The following is an 18,542-nucleotide window of genomic DNA, read 5'->3' as shown; positions in this document are numbered from 1 at the left end:
TTTGTAAATAAATATAACACATTTCTCTTTGTATACAGATGTAATACAAAGCTTGCTGTTCTGAGTGCTTCTTTAGGCCAGAGCTTCTTAAACTTTTTCTGCTTGCAACCCCTTTTTGCCCAAGAAATTTTTATGTGACCCCAGGTATTTAGGTATATAAAATAGGTATACATAACCTTTTACTGTTGCCAAATTTTTGCATTTATCTATCTATCTATCCATTTATTTATTTGTTTGTTTGTTTGTTTATTTGTTTATTTATTTATTTATTTTGGTGAGGCAATTAGGATTAAGTGACTTGCCCAGGGTCACACAGCTAGTGTTAAGTGTCTGAGGTCAGATTTGAACTCAGGTCCTCCTGACTCCAGAGCTGGTGCTCTATCCACTGCACCACCTAGCTGTCCCATTGCCAAATTTTTGTGACCCCCCACATTCAGTTACACAACCCCATAAAGGGTTGTGACCCACAGTTTATTTATTTATTTATTTTTAGCAATAAATATTTATTTTATTTTTTCCAGTTACATGTAAGAGTAGTTTTCAACTTTCATTTTCATAAGATTTAGAGTTCCAAGTTTTTCTCCCTCCCTCCCTTTCCTCCCCCTCCACAAGACAGCAACTAGGTTATATATGTACAATCCACAAGTGCTCTTTTTATCAGTTCTTTCTATGGGGGTGGATAGTAAGCTTTGTCATTAGTCCCTTGGGATTGTCTTGGATCATTGCATTGCTGAGAGTAGTTAAGTCATTCACAATTGCTCATTGAACAATACTGCTGTCACTATGCACAGTGTCCTCCCAGCTCTGCTCACTTCACTATACATAAGTTCATGAGTCTTTCCAGGTTTTTCTGGGATCATCCTGTTGGTCATTTCCTATAGCACAAGACCATTCCACCACAATCTTATACCACAGCTTCTTCCATCATTCCTCAATTGATGGACATTCCCTTGTGACCCACAGTTTAAAAAGCTAGGCTCAGGGGCAGCTAGGTGACACAGTGGATAAAGCACCGGCCCTGGATTCAGGAGGACCTGAGTTCAAATCCAGCCTCAGACACTTGACACTTACTAGCTGTGTGACCCTGGGCAAGTCAATTAATCCTCATTGCCTTGCAAAAAACAAAAAAAAACCCCTAGGCTCTAGAAGAATACCAATAGTTGACTCAAAATGATATAAGAAAACTAGGTCCTAAAATAAGGTTTCTAGAAAAGGTTTCGTTTAAAAGACCCAAGAAATCTGTCCACCTGTCCTGTGTTTGGAAGGAAGTTCTAATGCATAAAATTCTGGACTTGGAGTTAAGACATATTCAAATCACTCCTTTGACATTTATAAACTTTGAGATATTGGACAGGTCAAATATCTTCTCTAAACCTCAATGCCCTCAACTTTAAACTTCAGATAATGTATCTCAAATACCTACCTCATAGGTTTATTTTATAATAATGAGATATGTTAATGTTATATAATAATGAGATAATTCAAATAATATAATAGATTTTATCTCATAAACTTTAAATTGTCATGTAAATGTCAACAATTAATGTTATTTTTTCTTGTATTCAAAGATCTATACAATCAGATAGTCTTCTCCCTATCCCCCTTTGTTTCTATGGTTTTTTTGCAGGGCAATGACAGTTAAGTGACTTGCCCAGGGTCACACAGCTAGTAAGTGTCAGGTGTCTGAGGCTGGATTTGAACTCAGGTCTCCTGAATCCAGAGCCGGTGCTTTATCCACTGCATGACCTAGCTGCCCGCCCCCTTGTTTCAAACCAAAGCTTCTTACTACAAAAAAATTAAGCCTGGTTCCTTTTAGTCTATTCTGAGTTAATGATTCTATCTATGGTTAATAATTAACATTAGATTCAATACCTATCAGAGGATTCCCAGTTTTCTTTTTCTTTTTTTTCTGGCTTGTAAAGGCTTTATTTTTTTCTTGATGCTGCACACTTAAAAGATCCCCATTATAACAGCTGAAATTAGGAATTCTTTTTTCATTAACCCAAACTACAACACTTTACAGGCTCCCCGTATTATGAAAATTGCATCTTAGAGCCTGGAAAGAGTCCAGCAGACTCCCTTTTAACTATTATCCCATCAATACATGTTGAAGGCAAAGTTTACATGTTTCAGGAGCTGAGGATTTTCCCTCATGTCCACAGTATTGCCTGAAATTTGTGCTGAAGCCTTCTGAGCAATTTATAGAGAGGTGTTTGGAGGGGTTCAAAATGTCAACCTGTTTATGAAATAGATCATTTGGGACTAGAGGGGTGTTATATATGGAGAACAAAATAGATAACAGATCTTGAATGAGTTATTTCACCTTTCTTAACTGCATAAGTTCTCTTAGATCATGTACATAAGACTTAGAACTAGACAGAGTGACAGAATCATTAAGGATAGAAGAATAAATATTGTGCATAGTTCCCGAGTAGTTTTAATAGTAGGATAATCTGGCAGTTGGACTCCAAGAAAGCAAATTTCTTGGGACAAGACTGGAGAGATAAAATCAGAAGCTTCCCCCACCCGACTTGCTTCCAAGTCTCCCTTAAGTTCAACTCAACCAACAAAATGTGTTATTAAGTGCCTATTATATTCAAATGGAGGAGACCCAAAGATGGAAATAAAATGACAGTATCTTCCCTTAAAAGGTCTGCATTCCCCAGGGTGGGGAATGAGACAATAAAAGAGAGAATGCCCAAAAGAGCCTTAGAAGGTACTCTAGGAAAATTTAAGGAGGAAGAGAACATTTTCACCTGGGATATTCAAGGGGTCTTCATAGAGGATGTAACATCTAAACTGAGTCTTGAAGGAAGGAGTATTTTTAACAGGCAGAGATGAGGAAGAATTGCTTTCTAGATATGGAGAACAGTCTGAATGGATACAGGAAGATAGGAGAAGGTCTGCAGAACTCAGGGAACATCTAGCTGGTGGTCTGGTTTCACAAATGTGTAGTACATATGAAAGGGAATGATGTGAAATAATCTATAAAGGTAGATTAGAATTAAATTGTGAAGGGCATCAAATGCCAGGCTAAGGGTCCATAGTTCATCTTCTAACTAATAGTTAACAACTGAAAGATCTCAAGCAGTAGTGTGACATGGTCATGTGATTATTTTGGCAAATGTACCAAGGTTGGTCTGGGGAAGAAGGTGGAAAATAGAGGCAGATCAGTTAGAAGGATTTTACAATAGTTTAAGTGAAGGGAAATAAGGGCCTGAACTCTGTCTCCCCTCTTCTTCCTCTCCCTCTCCTCCTTTTCCCTCCCCTTCTCTCTGTGTCTCTCTTTCCTTTCCCTCTCCCTCTCCCTCTCCCTCTCTCTCTTTCTCTGTCTCTCTCTCTCACTCTCACTCACTCTCATTTCTCTTGCTTTTGTTTTCCTGTGTCTGTGTGTCTATCCCTTTGGGAATACAATTCTCCTAAACATTCATAGAAAATATATTCCTCATGGGAAATTCCCTTTACTCATCTTTCTCATTTCTTCCTGACTAGAAGAGAAATAAGAGACTTCTTCTGTTACTGAGACATCTGCATTGCATTTATGTTAGCATTACCAGAGTCTCAAGCCAGTAGAATAAGTAGAAAGCTAGAGAGGGGGGAAAGAGAGAAGGGGGGGAGAGGGAAGAAGGGAGAGAGAGACAGAGGCAGAGAGAAGTAAAGGGAAGCAATCATCAAGCTATGGGGAACCCACCTAACCATACAAACAGAAGTCCAAACAAAGAGCCATGCACTGGAGGTGAGCTTGTCTTGAAAAATAATTTGATGAATAAGGAGATATACACCTACAAATATGCCAATTAAGAAATAACAGGGTCTTATTCAAGCGGCTTCCTCACCGTCTCTCTCTTCTTGCTCAGTCTAAAAAGATTCCTTAGGCTTTCTCAATTGAGGAAGCCAGAACTCCCCCAAATTCTCACTTACTTACCATCCACATAACATTTCATGAATCTGAGCATTCCAAGCACCAGCCACAGAACCTGATAGAATGATCCTATAACTTAAACACAGGGAGACAGGATTCTATATTCCCAAGGTCTTGAGATATCTTTCCTGTAAGAAAGCTGTAGCATTCTAAGGGAGATGAACCATCACAGAAATCTGCCTTTGTTTTTCCTGGAAATATGAATCTTAAAGTTGTGGTTCTGGGAAGGGTGAGGTGCCAAGCCTATCTCCTTTTCCTCTTCTCGGCCCCCACTGAGTCCCAGAGCTCTCCAAAAAATGAGATTTAGACCATCTCCTTCTCTCCTGGACCATTTCTAAGGTTAGGAGCACTGCCACCCTGCAGAGAGAAAGATCAAGCTCTTCTCTTAATGCTAAGAAGTTAGCAAAGGGAGAACAGTTCCCAAGAAAGACAATACAGTAATCTCTTTGTTGTCCAGCATGGCCAGGAAATGGGATACTCTGGTTAGTCGGTACTTTGGTTAATAGTGAGCTACCATACATGCCAGATGTGGATTACTGATTTTCAAAGAATTACAATATAATAAGATATACTGAATACCCCAGCTATGCTGCATTTCACCTTTCTTCAATGATTCAGAAGTTACCCGGGATCTTGCTGGGCTCCAGGGTCACTATTTTGAATGTCTGTTATCACTGTGCTATAGATACAAACATGTGCCAGGTGATAGAATAGTGGATAAGACAACTTTTTTACTAGTTTCACAGAGGGAAGAACTAAATTAAAGGTTAGTTTGATTTTTTTCAAATGATATTTTGGATGTAAAGTAGGCTGTCAAATATGAGATATGACATAGAGAGAACCAGATAGGTACACAAACTATCTTTCAGATGAGGCATAAAACAAAGGTTTATCTCATTTACGTTAAGGATCCTGTATCGTTGCTGTGCCTTGGTCAGATTCCAATTTGGCTCCCAGCCATTGCCTGAAGATCCCCTCTGCTGTTCTGGGGAGAAGGCGGTGTCTTCTTCTTGGGGGGAATAGTGACTATTGTATCTCTCACTGCCTGAGAGAAAAATTTTACTGTGTGCATGGTTATATGTACAGTGCCAAGCAAAAAAAAAAAAAAAGACAACTTTTTTTCCTTTTTTTAAAAAAGTGAAGTGAGTGCTATTGAAAAGTCCCAGTTTCAGCTGTGCTATGGGAATCCCAAAATCAGTTGCATCATGGAATTTTACAACAGACTGAGTAATGTGATGACCATTTACAAGTATTTCCAAATGTTAGGTCTCAAATCATTCAATCATTCATTCATATTCATTTATTTAGTGCTCACTCTATACATAACACTGTACTAAGCACCAAGACAATTACAACAGAAGACAGTCTGCCCTCAAGAAAGCGGTACTTTAGTGGGGAGAGGAGGAGACTGGTGACAAGCACATATGAAAACTATAGAAAAGTCACATACACCGTGACATAGAATCAAACATGTGACACTGTATATGGACTATGTCAGTTCTGGATGTGACATTTTAAGATGGCTCCAAGGTTTGGTCCTAAAAGAGACCTCAGTGGGGCAGCTAGGTGGCACAGTGGATAGAGCACTGGCCCTGGATTCAGGAGGACCTGAGTTCAAATCCGACCTCAGACGCTCTACACACTTACTAGCTGTGTGATCCTGGGCAAGTCACTTAACCCCAATTGCCTCACCCCCCCCCAAAAAAAAAGAGAGACTTTAGTGGTCATCTGGTCCAATCTTCTTATTTTACAGATGCCAAAATTCAGAACAAGAAAACTTAGATAGCCTGCTTAATGTGTCTGCTACATAGTAGGAACTTAATAAATGCTTATTGATTGACTGCTCAGGGTTACTCAGGTGTCTTGCTATGTGTATTACACAGAGTTTGGAGAAAAGGCTATAATTATTATATACTTTTATCATCTCTAGAGTATTGATAAAAATCATTATACAACAAATGAACAATGGCTTAACAAATGCATTAGAGTCTAATGTGGTTTCTAACAAATATGCTCCTTTTAGATACCTGTTAGAATGCAAGCTCCTGGAGAGGTGGGACTATTTCATTTTTGTCTTTGTATCCTCATTGCCTGGCACAGAATAGGTGCTTAATAAATGCTTATAGATGGATAGATTTGAACCCAGGTGCATTCTTTCCACTATCACTCACTGCCATCAATCCAAGGATATTGGTAGTCTGAAAAGTGAAAAGAGGAGGGCCAACAGGATGGTAAAAAGCTTCTAGGTTATGCCTTAGGAGCATTGGTTGAAGGAACTAGAGATAGTTAGCTTTTAGAAAGAGAAGATTTAGTGCAGAGTGGGACATGAGGGTTCTCTTCAGTCCTTTGAAGGAGTGTCACCTAAAAGAAAGATTAGACTTACAACTTTTTAGAAGTTGAGAAAGAAAGAAAAATAAAATTTAGGTTTGATGTTAGGGTGAACCTTCTAAGGCAGCTATGTGAAAGTAAAATGGACCACCTCCACAAGCCATATTGCTTGTTGGAGGTCTTCAAGCAGTCAGTCAGTAAAACAAGCATTTATTAAGCACCTTCTATGTGCCAGGCACTGTGCTAAGAGCTGGGAATACAGAGAAAGGCAAAAGATGGTCCCTGCTCTCAAGGATCTTGTGGTCTAAGGGTGGAGTAAAGGCAAGATGACCACTTGCCAGTTATGTCGTTCAGCTTGTGTTAGATCACCCCTGAGGCTCCTTCCAATGCTGCAATTTTTATTCTGAGAATATTAGTATACAAAAGTGGAGGAAGACTGGCAAGGAAGAGAATAATCAAAGTGGAGTGAGGTTAGTCAAAGATTATATCCTAAAGGAGATCAATCTTGATTCCAGTCCTCCTCCTCCTCCTTCTTCTTCTTCTTCTTCTTCTTCTTCTTCTTTTTCTTCTTCTTCTTCTTCTTCTTCTTCTTCTTCTTCTTCTTCTTCTTCTTCTTCTTCTTCTTCACGGGGCACTGAGAGTTAAGTGACTTGCCCAGGGTCACACAGCTAATAAGTGTCAAGTGTCTGAGGTTGGATTTGAACTCAGGTCCTCCTGAATCCACTTAACCCTCATTGCCCCACCAAAAAAAAAAAAAGAATAGAGAGCTTCAGAAGGATCTTGCATAGAAGAGGTCATGATAAATACAGTATATTTAGAAAGTGTGGTCAAAATTAATTGGAAGAATGGGATTTGGAAAAAAAAAACAACAAAGGGTAAAGATGAGGGTAAAATATAGGTACCTGAGTCACTGACAACCAGTCAGCAGGTTTTCTGTGAATACAAATGGAAAAGACTCATTGAATATCCTAATAGGGGATCTGGTATTGTACATTGCCCTCAAGAAACAAACATTTTGAATAGTCAGCAATAAGAGTGAATAAAAAGTTGATGATACAGCTGCTGACATCTGTTTACACTGTTTAATTTGCAGCCCAAGATATTTATTAACCTGTGCAGAGAGCAGTATAAAATCATGTCACAGTCTGGCCCCAAGCTATTGCTGAACTTAGAATCCCCTGACAGTTAACCATGTCCTCTTCTGGGAAAATCAGAAGGGTCACTGCCAGTTCAAGCTATGATCAAAAAGAAGAAATCATTAAGTTCATCATATCAGGATGCATGAATCTGAATATAGACTTTAGACAGGACAAAATAGCCTGATGGTATTAATGTCCTTTGGGATTTTCTGCCTTTCTGATAAAGTTTGCTCTGGCCAACCACTTGGTTTCCAGGGCATAAGACCATTGTGGACTGGAACAAGGAATAAAAATCTATGGATGGTTCAGGAAACAAGGAATGGCAGAGCAAAAAAGCAACAATAACTACACTTCAAGAAATAAAAAGTTCTTAATCCATGAATGAAAGCCTGACAAATTAAGAACAACGAAAAACCAAATAATATTCCTATCCCTGATATGCCAGGCATAATCTGTGATCCCAATGATTCTGTTCCAGGACAAAATCCGGAGAGGATACTAGAACAAATATATTAGAAGTTCTCACTTGAAGCAATGCTACATTACTAGGACCAATAGTAAAGAATGATAATTTTGTTTTTCGTACTATTGTTTCATGTGGTTTTATGTATTGGGGAGGGAAGAATAGACTGGTTTAAAACATTTTGAAGCTAACTCTTTGGGAGATGACATTTTATTAAACCATCTTAGAAGTCTTTAGTGTCCTTACTAACTTAAAAATATCACTTTGGGAAAGATAAGCCAACCCTAAAGCCCCTACTGAAAATGTAAATTTCATTAGGGCAGGGATCATGTTTTCTAGAAACTATGTCCCAGCACCTAATATGTTTAATAAATGATGATTGAACTGATTTGATTTTCATTGAGAAGGAAAATGACTAGTGATGGTGATTTTTATTCTCAAGGTTGTATCATTGGTGTATTTCAGAATAGCCTATCAGAGAAATGATGACGATGAAGAAGAGGCTGCTAGGGAACGGCGCCGCAGAGCCCGGCAAGAGAGGCTTCGTCAAAGGGAAGAGGAGGAGTCTTTAGGACAAGCGACTGAAAAGGTGGAAGTTAATGCCCAGAACAGGTAAGGTTTCCATCACTGTGTGGAGTCCTTGTACAACTTGATGGTGTGGAGGGGCAGCTAGGTGGCGCAGTAGATGAAGCACCACCCCTGGATTTAGGAGGACCTGAGTTCAAATCCAGCCTCAGACACTTGATACTTACTAGCTGTGTGACCCTGGGCAAGTCACTTAAGCCTCATTGGGCACACCCCCAAAAAACAACAACAACAACAAAACTTGATGGTGTCTATTGAGTGGGATCTGATTGGAATATTTTATGCATTTTAAATTCCAATACAATGGTCTTTACCCATAGCCACTGAATCAACTGTTCTTCAATCAAGCTAGCTTCTATATAATAAAAAGTCTTGATGCACCTGACCTCATCCATTTTGTTATGTAATCTGATTTGGTCATAGAGACTCCCCCTTCCCCTGCCAATGAACTGTTTTGTTTTTCTTTTAGAACTTTTATCAAATAGACATATTAGATTAAATAAACTTTAGCTAATTGCTGTAGGATATTCATCCACTGAGTCTAAGTGAATATTTTTATTTTCAACTAAACCTTCTCTTTGAGATCTTCTTACTTTACTATAGTCATTATTGCCCATCAATGAATGAAAATATGACCAAATTTCTCAAGGATATATGAATTGCAAATGCCTTTTTCCTAATAGGAGGCTACCCTTTTTATTTTTACAAAGCTCAGAGACCTCATCAAGGCACAGTGTCTGTCTTAAACTAACAAATAATTATTCTTCCCTGAAAAGCTATAATTTGTTTGCCAAGAGCTGTTTAGTATTATCTTTATAAAACAAATGGGAATATATGTTGCATATATATATTCATTCACTGTTGGTGGAACTGTGAACTAATCTAACCATTTTGAAGAGCAATCTAGAATTATGCCCAATGAGTTATTAAACTGCCTATACCTTTTGACCCAGAAATACCACTACTAGGTCTGTTTCCCAACATGATTAGGGGGAAAGGAAAAGAACCTACATGTTCTAAAATATTTATAGTAGCTTTCTTTGCGGTAGCCAAATACTGGAAATTGTGGGAATGACTGTCATTTGGGGGAATGACTGAACAAGTTGTGGCAAATGATTCTGATGAAATACTACTGTGGTATAAGAAATGATGAGCTCAATGATCTTAGAAAAACATAGATAATGTTGCATGAAATAATGAAAAATGAAATGAGCAGAATGAAGAGAACATTGTATAAACAACGATATTGTTTTAAGAACAACTTTGAGGGAGTGTCTTTTTTACTATTATAAATAACCAAATTAACTAGAGGACATATGAAGGAAGATGCTATCTGCATCCAGAGAAAGAACTGATAAATAAAAGTATGTAGAGAATGGAGAGAGAAATAGATTGACAGACAGACAGACAGACAGACAGACTTGTGTCTAATAGTAGCCATCTGTGGGGGAAGGGGGGGATAAGAAAGAAAAAAAGTTACATGATAATATTATTAAATATTTAAGAAGAATAGCAAGTTGTACATAAGAGATTTGCAATTTCATGTACAGTCATCTTTTTCTATTCTATGTTATGGAAATGTTTGTTTCATTAAGTTCAGAATAAGATGAATTTTTTTTAAATGTTTGAAGTCTAAGGTAGAGGCAGAGGAAAATGGGAAAGGGAAAGGGAGGGAGATATACTTTTTTTGAGATATACTTTCTGGGTTTTTTGGGTTTTGTTGTTTTTTTTTTTTTTTGCAGGGCAAAGGGGGTTAAGTGACTTACCCAGGGTCACACAGCTAGTAAGTGTCAAGCATCTGAGACTGGATTTGAACTCAGGTACTCCTGAATCCAGGGCTGGTGCTTTATCCACTGTGCCACCTAGCTCCCCTGAGATATACTTTCAAAGAAGCACCTTTGTTACTACTTGTCAGCCTGATAACTTTATTATATATTAAAAATTCATATCTCTAACTCCAGAGAGTGAAGGGAACTAAGAAGAGTGGTTAGCCAAGCAAAAATAATTATCTACCTAGGCTAAAAATTCTTGGTATCACAGCTTAGCATACCCTAATTGGAAGATGCTGGTCCTGAGCTCTCTGATCAATCAGGATCAGGGTAGTATAGTTCTTTTTCCCCTTTTCAGTTTTGACTTTGGTGAGGGCAAGATTAAAAATGGAAGAATTAAGAAGAAGAGCCAGATTGAAGAATAAAGAGGAAAAGCCAGTCAGTATCTACTAAAAGAAAAGCCAAGAGCTAATGGGAAGATATGTACAGCTAGATTACACAGTGTATAGAACACTGGGCCTCATGTCAGGAAGACAGGAGTTCAAATCTAACCCCAGATGCTTACTAGCTGTGTGACCCCTAGGCAAGTCACTTAACCCTGTTTGTGTCAGTTCCTCATCTGTAAAATAAGTTGGAGAAGGAAATGGCAAAACCACCCCAGTGTCTTTATAATGTAAACCTCCCCAAAGGAGTCATGAGTCAGAGATGACTGAAAGCAATTAAACAGCAACAACAATAGGAAGATATGCCATGAATGCCTATCAGGGCAGTCAGAACCTGACACTCCATTCTTATACCATAGCTAATAAGTAGCAGCTTTGGGGAATGTTAAGCCCAGAAGAGGCTGTATGAAGTCAAAAGTTTTCATGCCATAGTTGTTCTCAAGGCCTAAAGACTAATATGCTAAATATGGCCTTTGGACTCTAAAAAGCAAGTCAAAATATGTTTGTCACTCAATATTTAGTTAAGATTGGATTTAAAACATTTTAATTTAGTTAGCAGGGTGGCTGGATGTTCTATTTCTTTAAATCTTCCTCCAAATTATAATTCAGTTGTCATTCATCTTTTATAAAGTTGAGTTATCCAACCATCACTATTGCTTCAATAAAGAGTGCTCTTTTTTGTTAAAAACAAACAAAAACCCAACCATAATCAAATATAAGTGTATATTATCTCTGAGACATCAGTTTTCTATAACTGAAGCAAGTCTAAACTCCCATAACTGGTATCACTGTACATTATCTATAGCCATTAGAATTGTTGTCATAAAGCCTCAGGAAGCTAGAAGTAGCCTCTAGAAAGAGTATGTCTTACAAATTGAACCTATTTCAGTGACAGCAAGCATCTCACTTGGGTAGACCTATTCAGACACATAATATAGACAATTTTTAAACTATAGTTAACTATACTCTATATTGTTTGATTCCCAAGGAAAACAAAGGTAAAACAGAACCCACTGATTTCAGCTAAAAGTCATAGAACATTGGGTTGGGAGTTGACCCTAGTAGTCATTTAATTCAACTCACAGATAAGGAAATGGGTTTGCTTAAGGTTAGCAGTTAGCAGTTAACACTTAGGCTAGTTAGAACCAGAGAGGGGAGGGGACAACTAGGCGGCACAGTGAATAGAGCACTGGCCCTGAATTCAAATCTTCCCTCAGACACTTACTAGGTGTGTGACCCTGGATTGCCTTAAAAGAAAAAAAAAAAAAACATCTGGAGCCATCTCCAGTCATCCTGATATATATTTTGCCACTAGACCCAGATGGCTCTAGAGGAGAGAGAGGCTGGTGACTTTGCACAGCTCTCCCTCACTTAAATCCAATTCACTGCAAGTCATGACATCACATCATGGTCCTCTTCAAGAATGAAAGACAAACAACAACCTGAGAGGGACAAAAACCCAGGTTTCTTGTTCATTGTGTGGTTTTCTGTATGATTTCTAAATGCTTAGAATTCAGATAAACTCAAAATGTCTTATGAACAGAAATTAGAATATACAATATTTACCTTGGTGCTCATCTGACTACTGAGGCTTTTAAGAAGGGAGTCAGTGAAACAGAGTGGAAAGAGAGCTATACTTGCAAATGAGGAAGACCTGGATTCATATCTTGCCCCTGATAAGTACTAGCTGTAGGACCTTAAGCAAATCACTTAACTCCTGTTTGCCTCAGGTTCTTGTCTGAAGGGGGGATCATAAAAGTACCTCCCCTACAGAGTTATTGTGAGGTTGACATAAATTAATGTCACTAAAACACTTTGAAAAATTCAAAGTGCTCTATGAATTTTTATCCTCTCTTCTTATTCTGCTGATGAATCTCTATGACACTCCCTACCTCTTTCTAACAATATAGATTTTAAAGATAAAATTGAATTTTTCAATGAACATATGTCTTTAATATACAATTGCACAATATGAATCATCATTAAAGTCGAGCTGCTTACAGTTTTAAAAGAGAAAATCCTATTTATAAACTACATGTATCATCAGGGAAATTTAATCTTTGCATTTCTAATGGGCATGCATAGTGTTTGGTAGCACTGAGGTCAGGGAATTTTTTTAAATTTAACTTTTCTATGCTGTTGATTATTGTTTTCAAATGGGAAATTCTGTTTAATCAGACATACATGAACTTGAACCTCAGATACTTCACTTTTGGTTGGAATCATAAAATCTGAAGGAGTTTCTGAATTTGGTGAGCTACAATTTCGCAGCTCTGGCCCTAGCTCTTGATATCACATTGCTATTTGGTTTCTGCTCTCAAAGGGCAGCACCCCTGCCTCAGAGGCATATTCAGGGCACTGAAGTCAGAGTTATCACCTCATCAAAATCCCAAACTGTGACCCTTTTAACTTTATGTCATGATCCTTGATGATGGAGGGAGCTAAGGGATCTTCTGGAGGTAGTTTGTTTTCTTAGAACATTTCCCCTTTTATTTCTGTTTTATAGAGACAACTGAAAAATTTCTAAGGTATGCAAATCTTTACTCACAAAAACATTGATTTACTTAAAATAAGGGTCAAACATTCTGACACCTCTTAGGAGTCCCAGAATTCTCCAGCATTTGCTACATTCATTTCAATTCAATTGGACAAGTATTTAAATAAGCACCTCTTCTGACCCAGGCCCTGCACTAGGTACTATGAATACAAAAACAAAACAGTCCTTGACCTCAAGGAGCTTATAGTCTATATTAATTTATACTGTTAGCCTGATGGACAGTGGGAACACCATACTTACCTAATAGACTCTCCCTTAAAAACTACTACTCCACATCTTCAGGTTTATGGGGATGCTCTAGGGAAACATGGTACCACACTAGAGTTGTAGTATCATAGTAGAAAGGCACATATGACCCATAACATCTGTGGTGATGTTGGTTTGAAGGGTTGATGAATCAGACTATCAGATAATTAGTATCAAATAATTAATGGGGATGCCATTTTTTCTCATGTTGTACAGTGTGGGTAACGAGGAGACTAAAACTACCACCATATCGAACACCCAAGTCGAAGGAGGTGATGATGCTGCATTCTTGGAGCGATTGGCACGTCGGGAAGAACGACGTCAAAAGCGCCTTCAGGAAGCTTTGGAGCGCCAGAAGGAGTTTGATCCAACAATAACAGATGAAAGTGTGTCACTATCCAACAGGAGAGCTCAAAATGATGCAGCAGAAAATGAGACTTCTGAGAAGGAAGAGAAAAGCGAAATCCGCCAGGAAAGATATAAAGTAGAGGAAACTGAAACGATCGCCAAGTCCTACCAGAAGAATGATTGGAGGGAACCTGAAGAAGACAAGAAAGAAGAAAAAGATAAGGAAGAGGAGGAAGAAAAGCCCAAGCAGAGAATCATTGAAGAAAATCAGGTAGAGGTGATGGTAGAAAAGAAAACAGAAACCCAAGAGGAAAAGGTAGTAATAGAGTTGGAAAATGGTCAGGTCAACGCAGAGGAACCTAAAATAGAGGAAGAGAGGACAGTAGATACAGATAAGTTTACAGGTAATGAAAAAGTAGAGGAGCAAGACCAGGATGAGGCCGAGAAGCTAAGATTGGAGACTGAGGCAGAAAAGCTAAGGTTGGAGGCAGAGGCAGAGAAGCTAAGGTTAGAGGCTGAGGAAAAGGAACGAATTAAGGCTGAGCAAGAAAGGAAAGCTGAGGAAGAGAGAATGAGAATTGAAGCAGAGGAAAGACTGGCTGCCCAAGAAAAGGAAAGGAAGGAGGCAGAGGAACGGGAAAGGATTAAGGAGAAAGAGAGACAAGCAGCAGAGGAAAGGGAACGGGCAAAAGCAGAGGAGAAACGTGCAGCTGAAGAAAAAGCTAAGCTAGAAGAGCAAATTATCAAAAAAGAGGTAGAAGAAAAAAAAGATAAAGCAATAGAAAAACAGATTAAGGGGGGGAAGGGAGAAGAGAAAATACAAGACAAATGGGTAAATGAAAAGAAAATACAAGATAACAAACTTCAGCCAGCTGTCCTAAAATCTCAGGTACAGTAAACATTTTGCACCACGTGTGTATTGCCTGTGACTTGTGAGAAATGTAATGCACATCAAATCCAGTACTGGGCCATGTCCATATAGTACCACCAATGTGATCGTTTGAGAAAATCTATTCATTTTTTTCCAGTCATTGTAATAGATAGCCACAAAGCTATCAATTAATCTCTGAATGTTGATAATCCTAATAACTGGAGCATCTATAGACAGAATTCTAAGACAGAATTAATTCTGTCTTAGAAATTAGCCTTTATGACTGCCAAAAAAAATGAATCAACTAAAAAAAAGTCATTTGGTGGCACCTATGTAGACTCAGTTCCTGTTTCTGCTTCTTTACTATTTCTTTGTAAAATTAACTTTCTTCAGTTCTCACTGGATAGCTTTAATTATCAAGTTCTGTAACACTTATAATGGGTCTACATGAGTCAAGGATTCTCAAATATTGGGTCCCAAATATTTTCTTCCCTGTATACTTGGGGCTTGAGAAAATTCTGGAAAAAAAACCTGTAGGACAAGAACCCAACACCATGATTTACCAAAAGAAAAAAAATCCCCCTAGCAAAAGCTACCAGTTTGAAATATAGCTGGTAATAAAGGAAACAAATCAGTTGATTAATTAATTAACAAATAAATAAGATGAATCAAATTCTGATGTTGGGGCATTTCCATGAACCCCTACCATAAATGAATGCCAAAGTATTTATTTAATATCATGTAGACCCATACTCAAAGATTTAAAGTAGCCTTGCAGAAATCCTATAACAACTTATAACTGTCTAGTAAGTTGATAGATAGATAGATAGATAGATAGATAGATAGATAGATAGATAGATAGATAGATAGATAGATGATGGGTAGATGGAAGGATGGATTTTATTCTTTTTTGCCATATGAATGGCAGGCAGAGCTGTAACTAGCTTGGGATGAACTGAGCTTTGTTGATATCTGGTAGGGATAGATGGAAAGTATACATTTCTTCTCAGAAATGAGTACCTTCTCCATACCTCACCTGCTGATCCTCCAGACGTACAGAACACCTGGCTACAACTCCTAATGTCTCTTCACTGTGGTGTTGTCTCCTGGGGTTTGCCATCCAGGGTGTTCTGGGGGCAGAATTTCCCGTCCTGGAATGACTTCTTAGGTGGTGAGACTATCTTCTGGGTCTTCCATCCCCCCCCCCAATGAATTTGCCCCAGGCTCAGTTTTGCCTAATTAATGGTTCTAGATACAAATCATCTATGCTAATGGAAAGGAGGGTTGGTGAAAATTGTCAGTGGGCTATTAAACTTCTTAGGGTTAATCTGCAAGGCTACCTTAAAATCATCGTTGCCTAAGCATGAGTTTATACCAGACATGTTCACCTCCCCATAGAGAATTTCCTGTCACAAGCACTGCTTCACCACTGAGGTTATTCATGCCTAGACTTTCACAGGGGCTGTGTGAGCATGGTGCTAGCTAAGGGATTTGTGGGAGAAAAACTCACCAAGCCACACAAGGTCAACCAGCACCCCCAGGAAGCATCATGTCATGTTATTCTTCCAAGAGAACACTGGCACATGAGATATTTGGGGTGGAAAGAGACAAACACGTGTCTTTCTATACTTCACTAGAATGGGGCTTGTCATGGTTGTTGTCACCAAAGCAGAGTGTGATCACTGAGGCAGTCAAAAAAAATATTGCTCGGGCACATGCCACAGAGCCTGAGCACCATTTTGGGGGCAGGGTTTATTGTAAAATGAATGACCCTGACATCCTTAAAAATGAAAAAGGGAGAAGAAAAAGGGGTCAAAGTGGAAGTTAAAAGAGAAAAATCCCAGGAAGACAAATCTACCTTCAAAAGAGAAGAGGTAAATATTCCTGAGAAATAACCAGCTCACAGTGCTAAAGATAGGTTTCTGTCTAATTCAAGACACAGAAGTCCCAGGACATTTAGTTCCTTCTTCCCTTATTTGCATCCCCATCCTTTCTCCATTGTACTATGTACTATCCTGCTTTCCTTCCAATCATGAAAATGTTTCCAATTTCCTTAACCAACTTAGCTGACTTTGACTAATTGTTCAACTTCTAAGAGAAAACCAGTCCCCCATGCTCCCCAGTAGAAAACTTGGTGAGCTGAAGATCATGGTTTGGGATTTTCAAATGAAAAGTTTGTCAAAATGTCCTGCATTGCATTTCCATGGTACACAAAGCAGCTGGTGCCAGGGTGTTTTACTGTATGGTAAGTAAATGAGGTTGCCAATGGGCTTACGTCTATGAATATTGTACTCTTGAGTGTCAAACACTCACAAGTATTAAGTTAGAAAGCCTGGCTCAGTGTCATTATTAGCTAAAACTTAGACATGTTTGAGACCACCAGAGTATATGAAAGAGGTTAAATTATGACTATCAGAGTGAGGAAAAATTGAGTCATAAAACTCTTGGGGCTGGGAAGGTGAGTTGTAGCCAAGTGAAACCAAATAAAATTGGTAATGTCTTCCGTATCACTGTTTCTGCAACATACTAGCCCCTCCAAGACAGGATTGACATACAGATGTAACTCAAATTTTAAAAAAACTAGGATGTTATTAAAGTACAAATATACCTTCCTGGAATGGGGAACAGCTTGTGCAAATGCATGGAAATGGGAGATGGATAATAGATCTTATTAATCACTGAGGGTCAGTCCTAGATGTCACATTTTAGAAAGGACATTGGTAAGACGGAAAAGATACAAAGGAGATCAAACAGATTGGTATCTAAGATAGTATCAACATTCATTATAGTCACTCAGGGATGTTTTAACCTGAAGAATAGAACACTGAGGATCAGCTGCCTTCCAATACTTGAAGAGTTATCATGTCAAAAAGGGATTAGCTCCCTCTTGGCCTCGTGGTTCAGAATTAGGGAAAATTAGTGGAAGTTGTAAGGGGTCAAATTTAGGTTAGATATTAGGAAGAATTCCTGATAATTAGAGCTATTAGAAAGTAAAAGGGACCGCCTGAAGGGGTAACAGCTTTCCCTTCACTTCCAGTTTTCAAGCTAACGCTGGATGACTGCCTAAACTGAGGATGTTCTGTACCAAAGTTTATTGGTCCACTGCGGTGTTGCCTGAATGACTTCTGAGATCCCTTCCAACTCTCAGACTCTCCAGCTCAGTTTTTCTATTTCTTTGCTGTTGTTGTTATTGTTTTCAAAGAAGTTTCCCTCTCCCCACCCCAATTATTCTCTTTCAAGTTTCTAAGCATACATCAAATTTTCCAGTATAGCTTCCTGGACTAGAGCCATACTGGTTTTCATGAGCCGCTTCTCTTTATTTAAGTCTGAAGTCCTAATTTAAGTTTTCTCCAATAACTAGGAGTTAGAAATTGGACATGGAAGGGGAGTTCAGGTTTTTTTGTAGTTAACTAATGATCTTTAAAATCACTTTGGAAATGCCATGATCCACAATCAACTTGACCCCATTCTGGTATTGAAGCATGAGAACAGATTTGCTGAAGTAATTGAAACTTCAGCCCTTTCCTATTTGCTTAGTGGGCATTAAAATGAAAAAAAAAAATTAAGTATGCTGGTACAGGCATGCATCATTTGAACTATTAACCCACCACACCCATGGGTCAGCCCACAGCTACAGGAAGAGAATATTTGAAACCTACTTGGATTTTTACCCAGATTATACGAGGCCAAAACTTACCAGCTGAGTAAGCTGCCTTTTACTCAGTAAACAATGGTGACTCTAGGTCCATTTGGATACCATTTCTTGTAAAAGAGTAATAATTTTCTTCACCATATCAAAATAGCCTAAAAAGAATGATCATTTCTCCCAAAGGACCTCAGAAGCACATGGGCTTGAGCTTATTCTCCCATA

General features: G+C 38.5%; 1 protein-coding gene across 5 annotated transcripts in view; it reads left to right on the top strand.

Moving 5' to 3' along the window:
- Nucleotides 1-18,542, top strand: part of CALD1 (caldesmon 1) — a 255,466-nt gene that overhangs the window by 205,904 nt on the left and 31,020 nt on the right. For 3 of the 5 annotated variants that reach the window (XM_043966904.1, XM_043966903.1, XM_043966905.1), the window contains 3 exons: nucleotides 8,318-8,464; nucleotides 13,669-14,689; nucleotides 16,468-16,545. In XM_043966904.1, coding sequence (XP_043822839.1) covers nucleotides 8,318-8,464; nucleotides 13,669-14,689; nucleotides 16,468-16,545 — 1,246 coding nt within the window. The remainder of the gene's footprint in view (nucleotides 1-8,317; nucleotides 8,465-13,668; nucleotides 14,690-16,467; nucleotides 16,546-18,542) is intronic. The other 2 variants (XM_043966907.1, XM_043966906.1) reach the window with 2 other exon arrangements.

This window comes from Dromiciops gliroides, chromosome 5 (genome assembly GCF_019393635.1).
Source record: "Dromiciops gliroides isolate mDroGli1 chromosome 5, mDroGli1.pri, whole genome shotgun sequence".
Classification (NCBI taxonomy): domain Eukaryota; kingdom Metazoa; phylum Chordata; class Mammalia; order Microbiotheria; family Microbiotheriidae; genus Dromiciops; species Dromiciops gliroides.
Note: the sequence above shows the minus strand (reverse complement) of the source record. Positions and strands in the feature narration are given on the sequence as shown.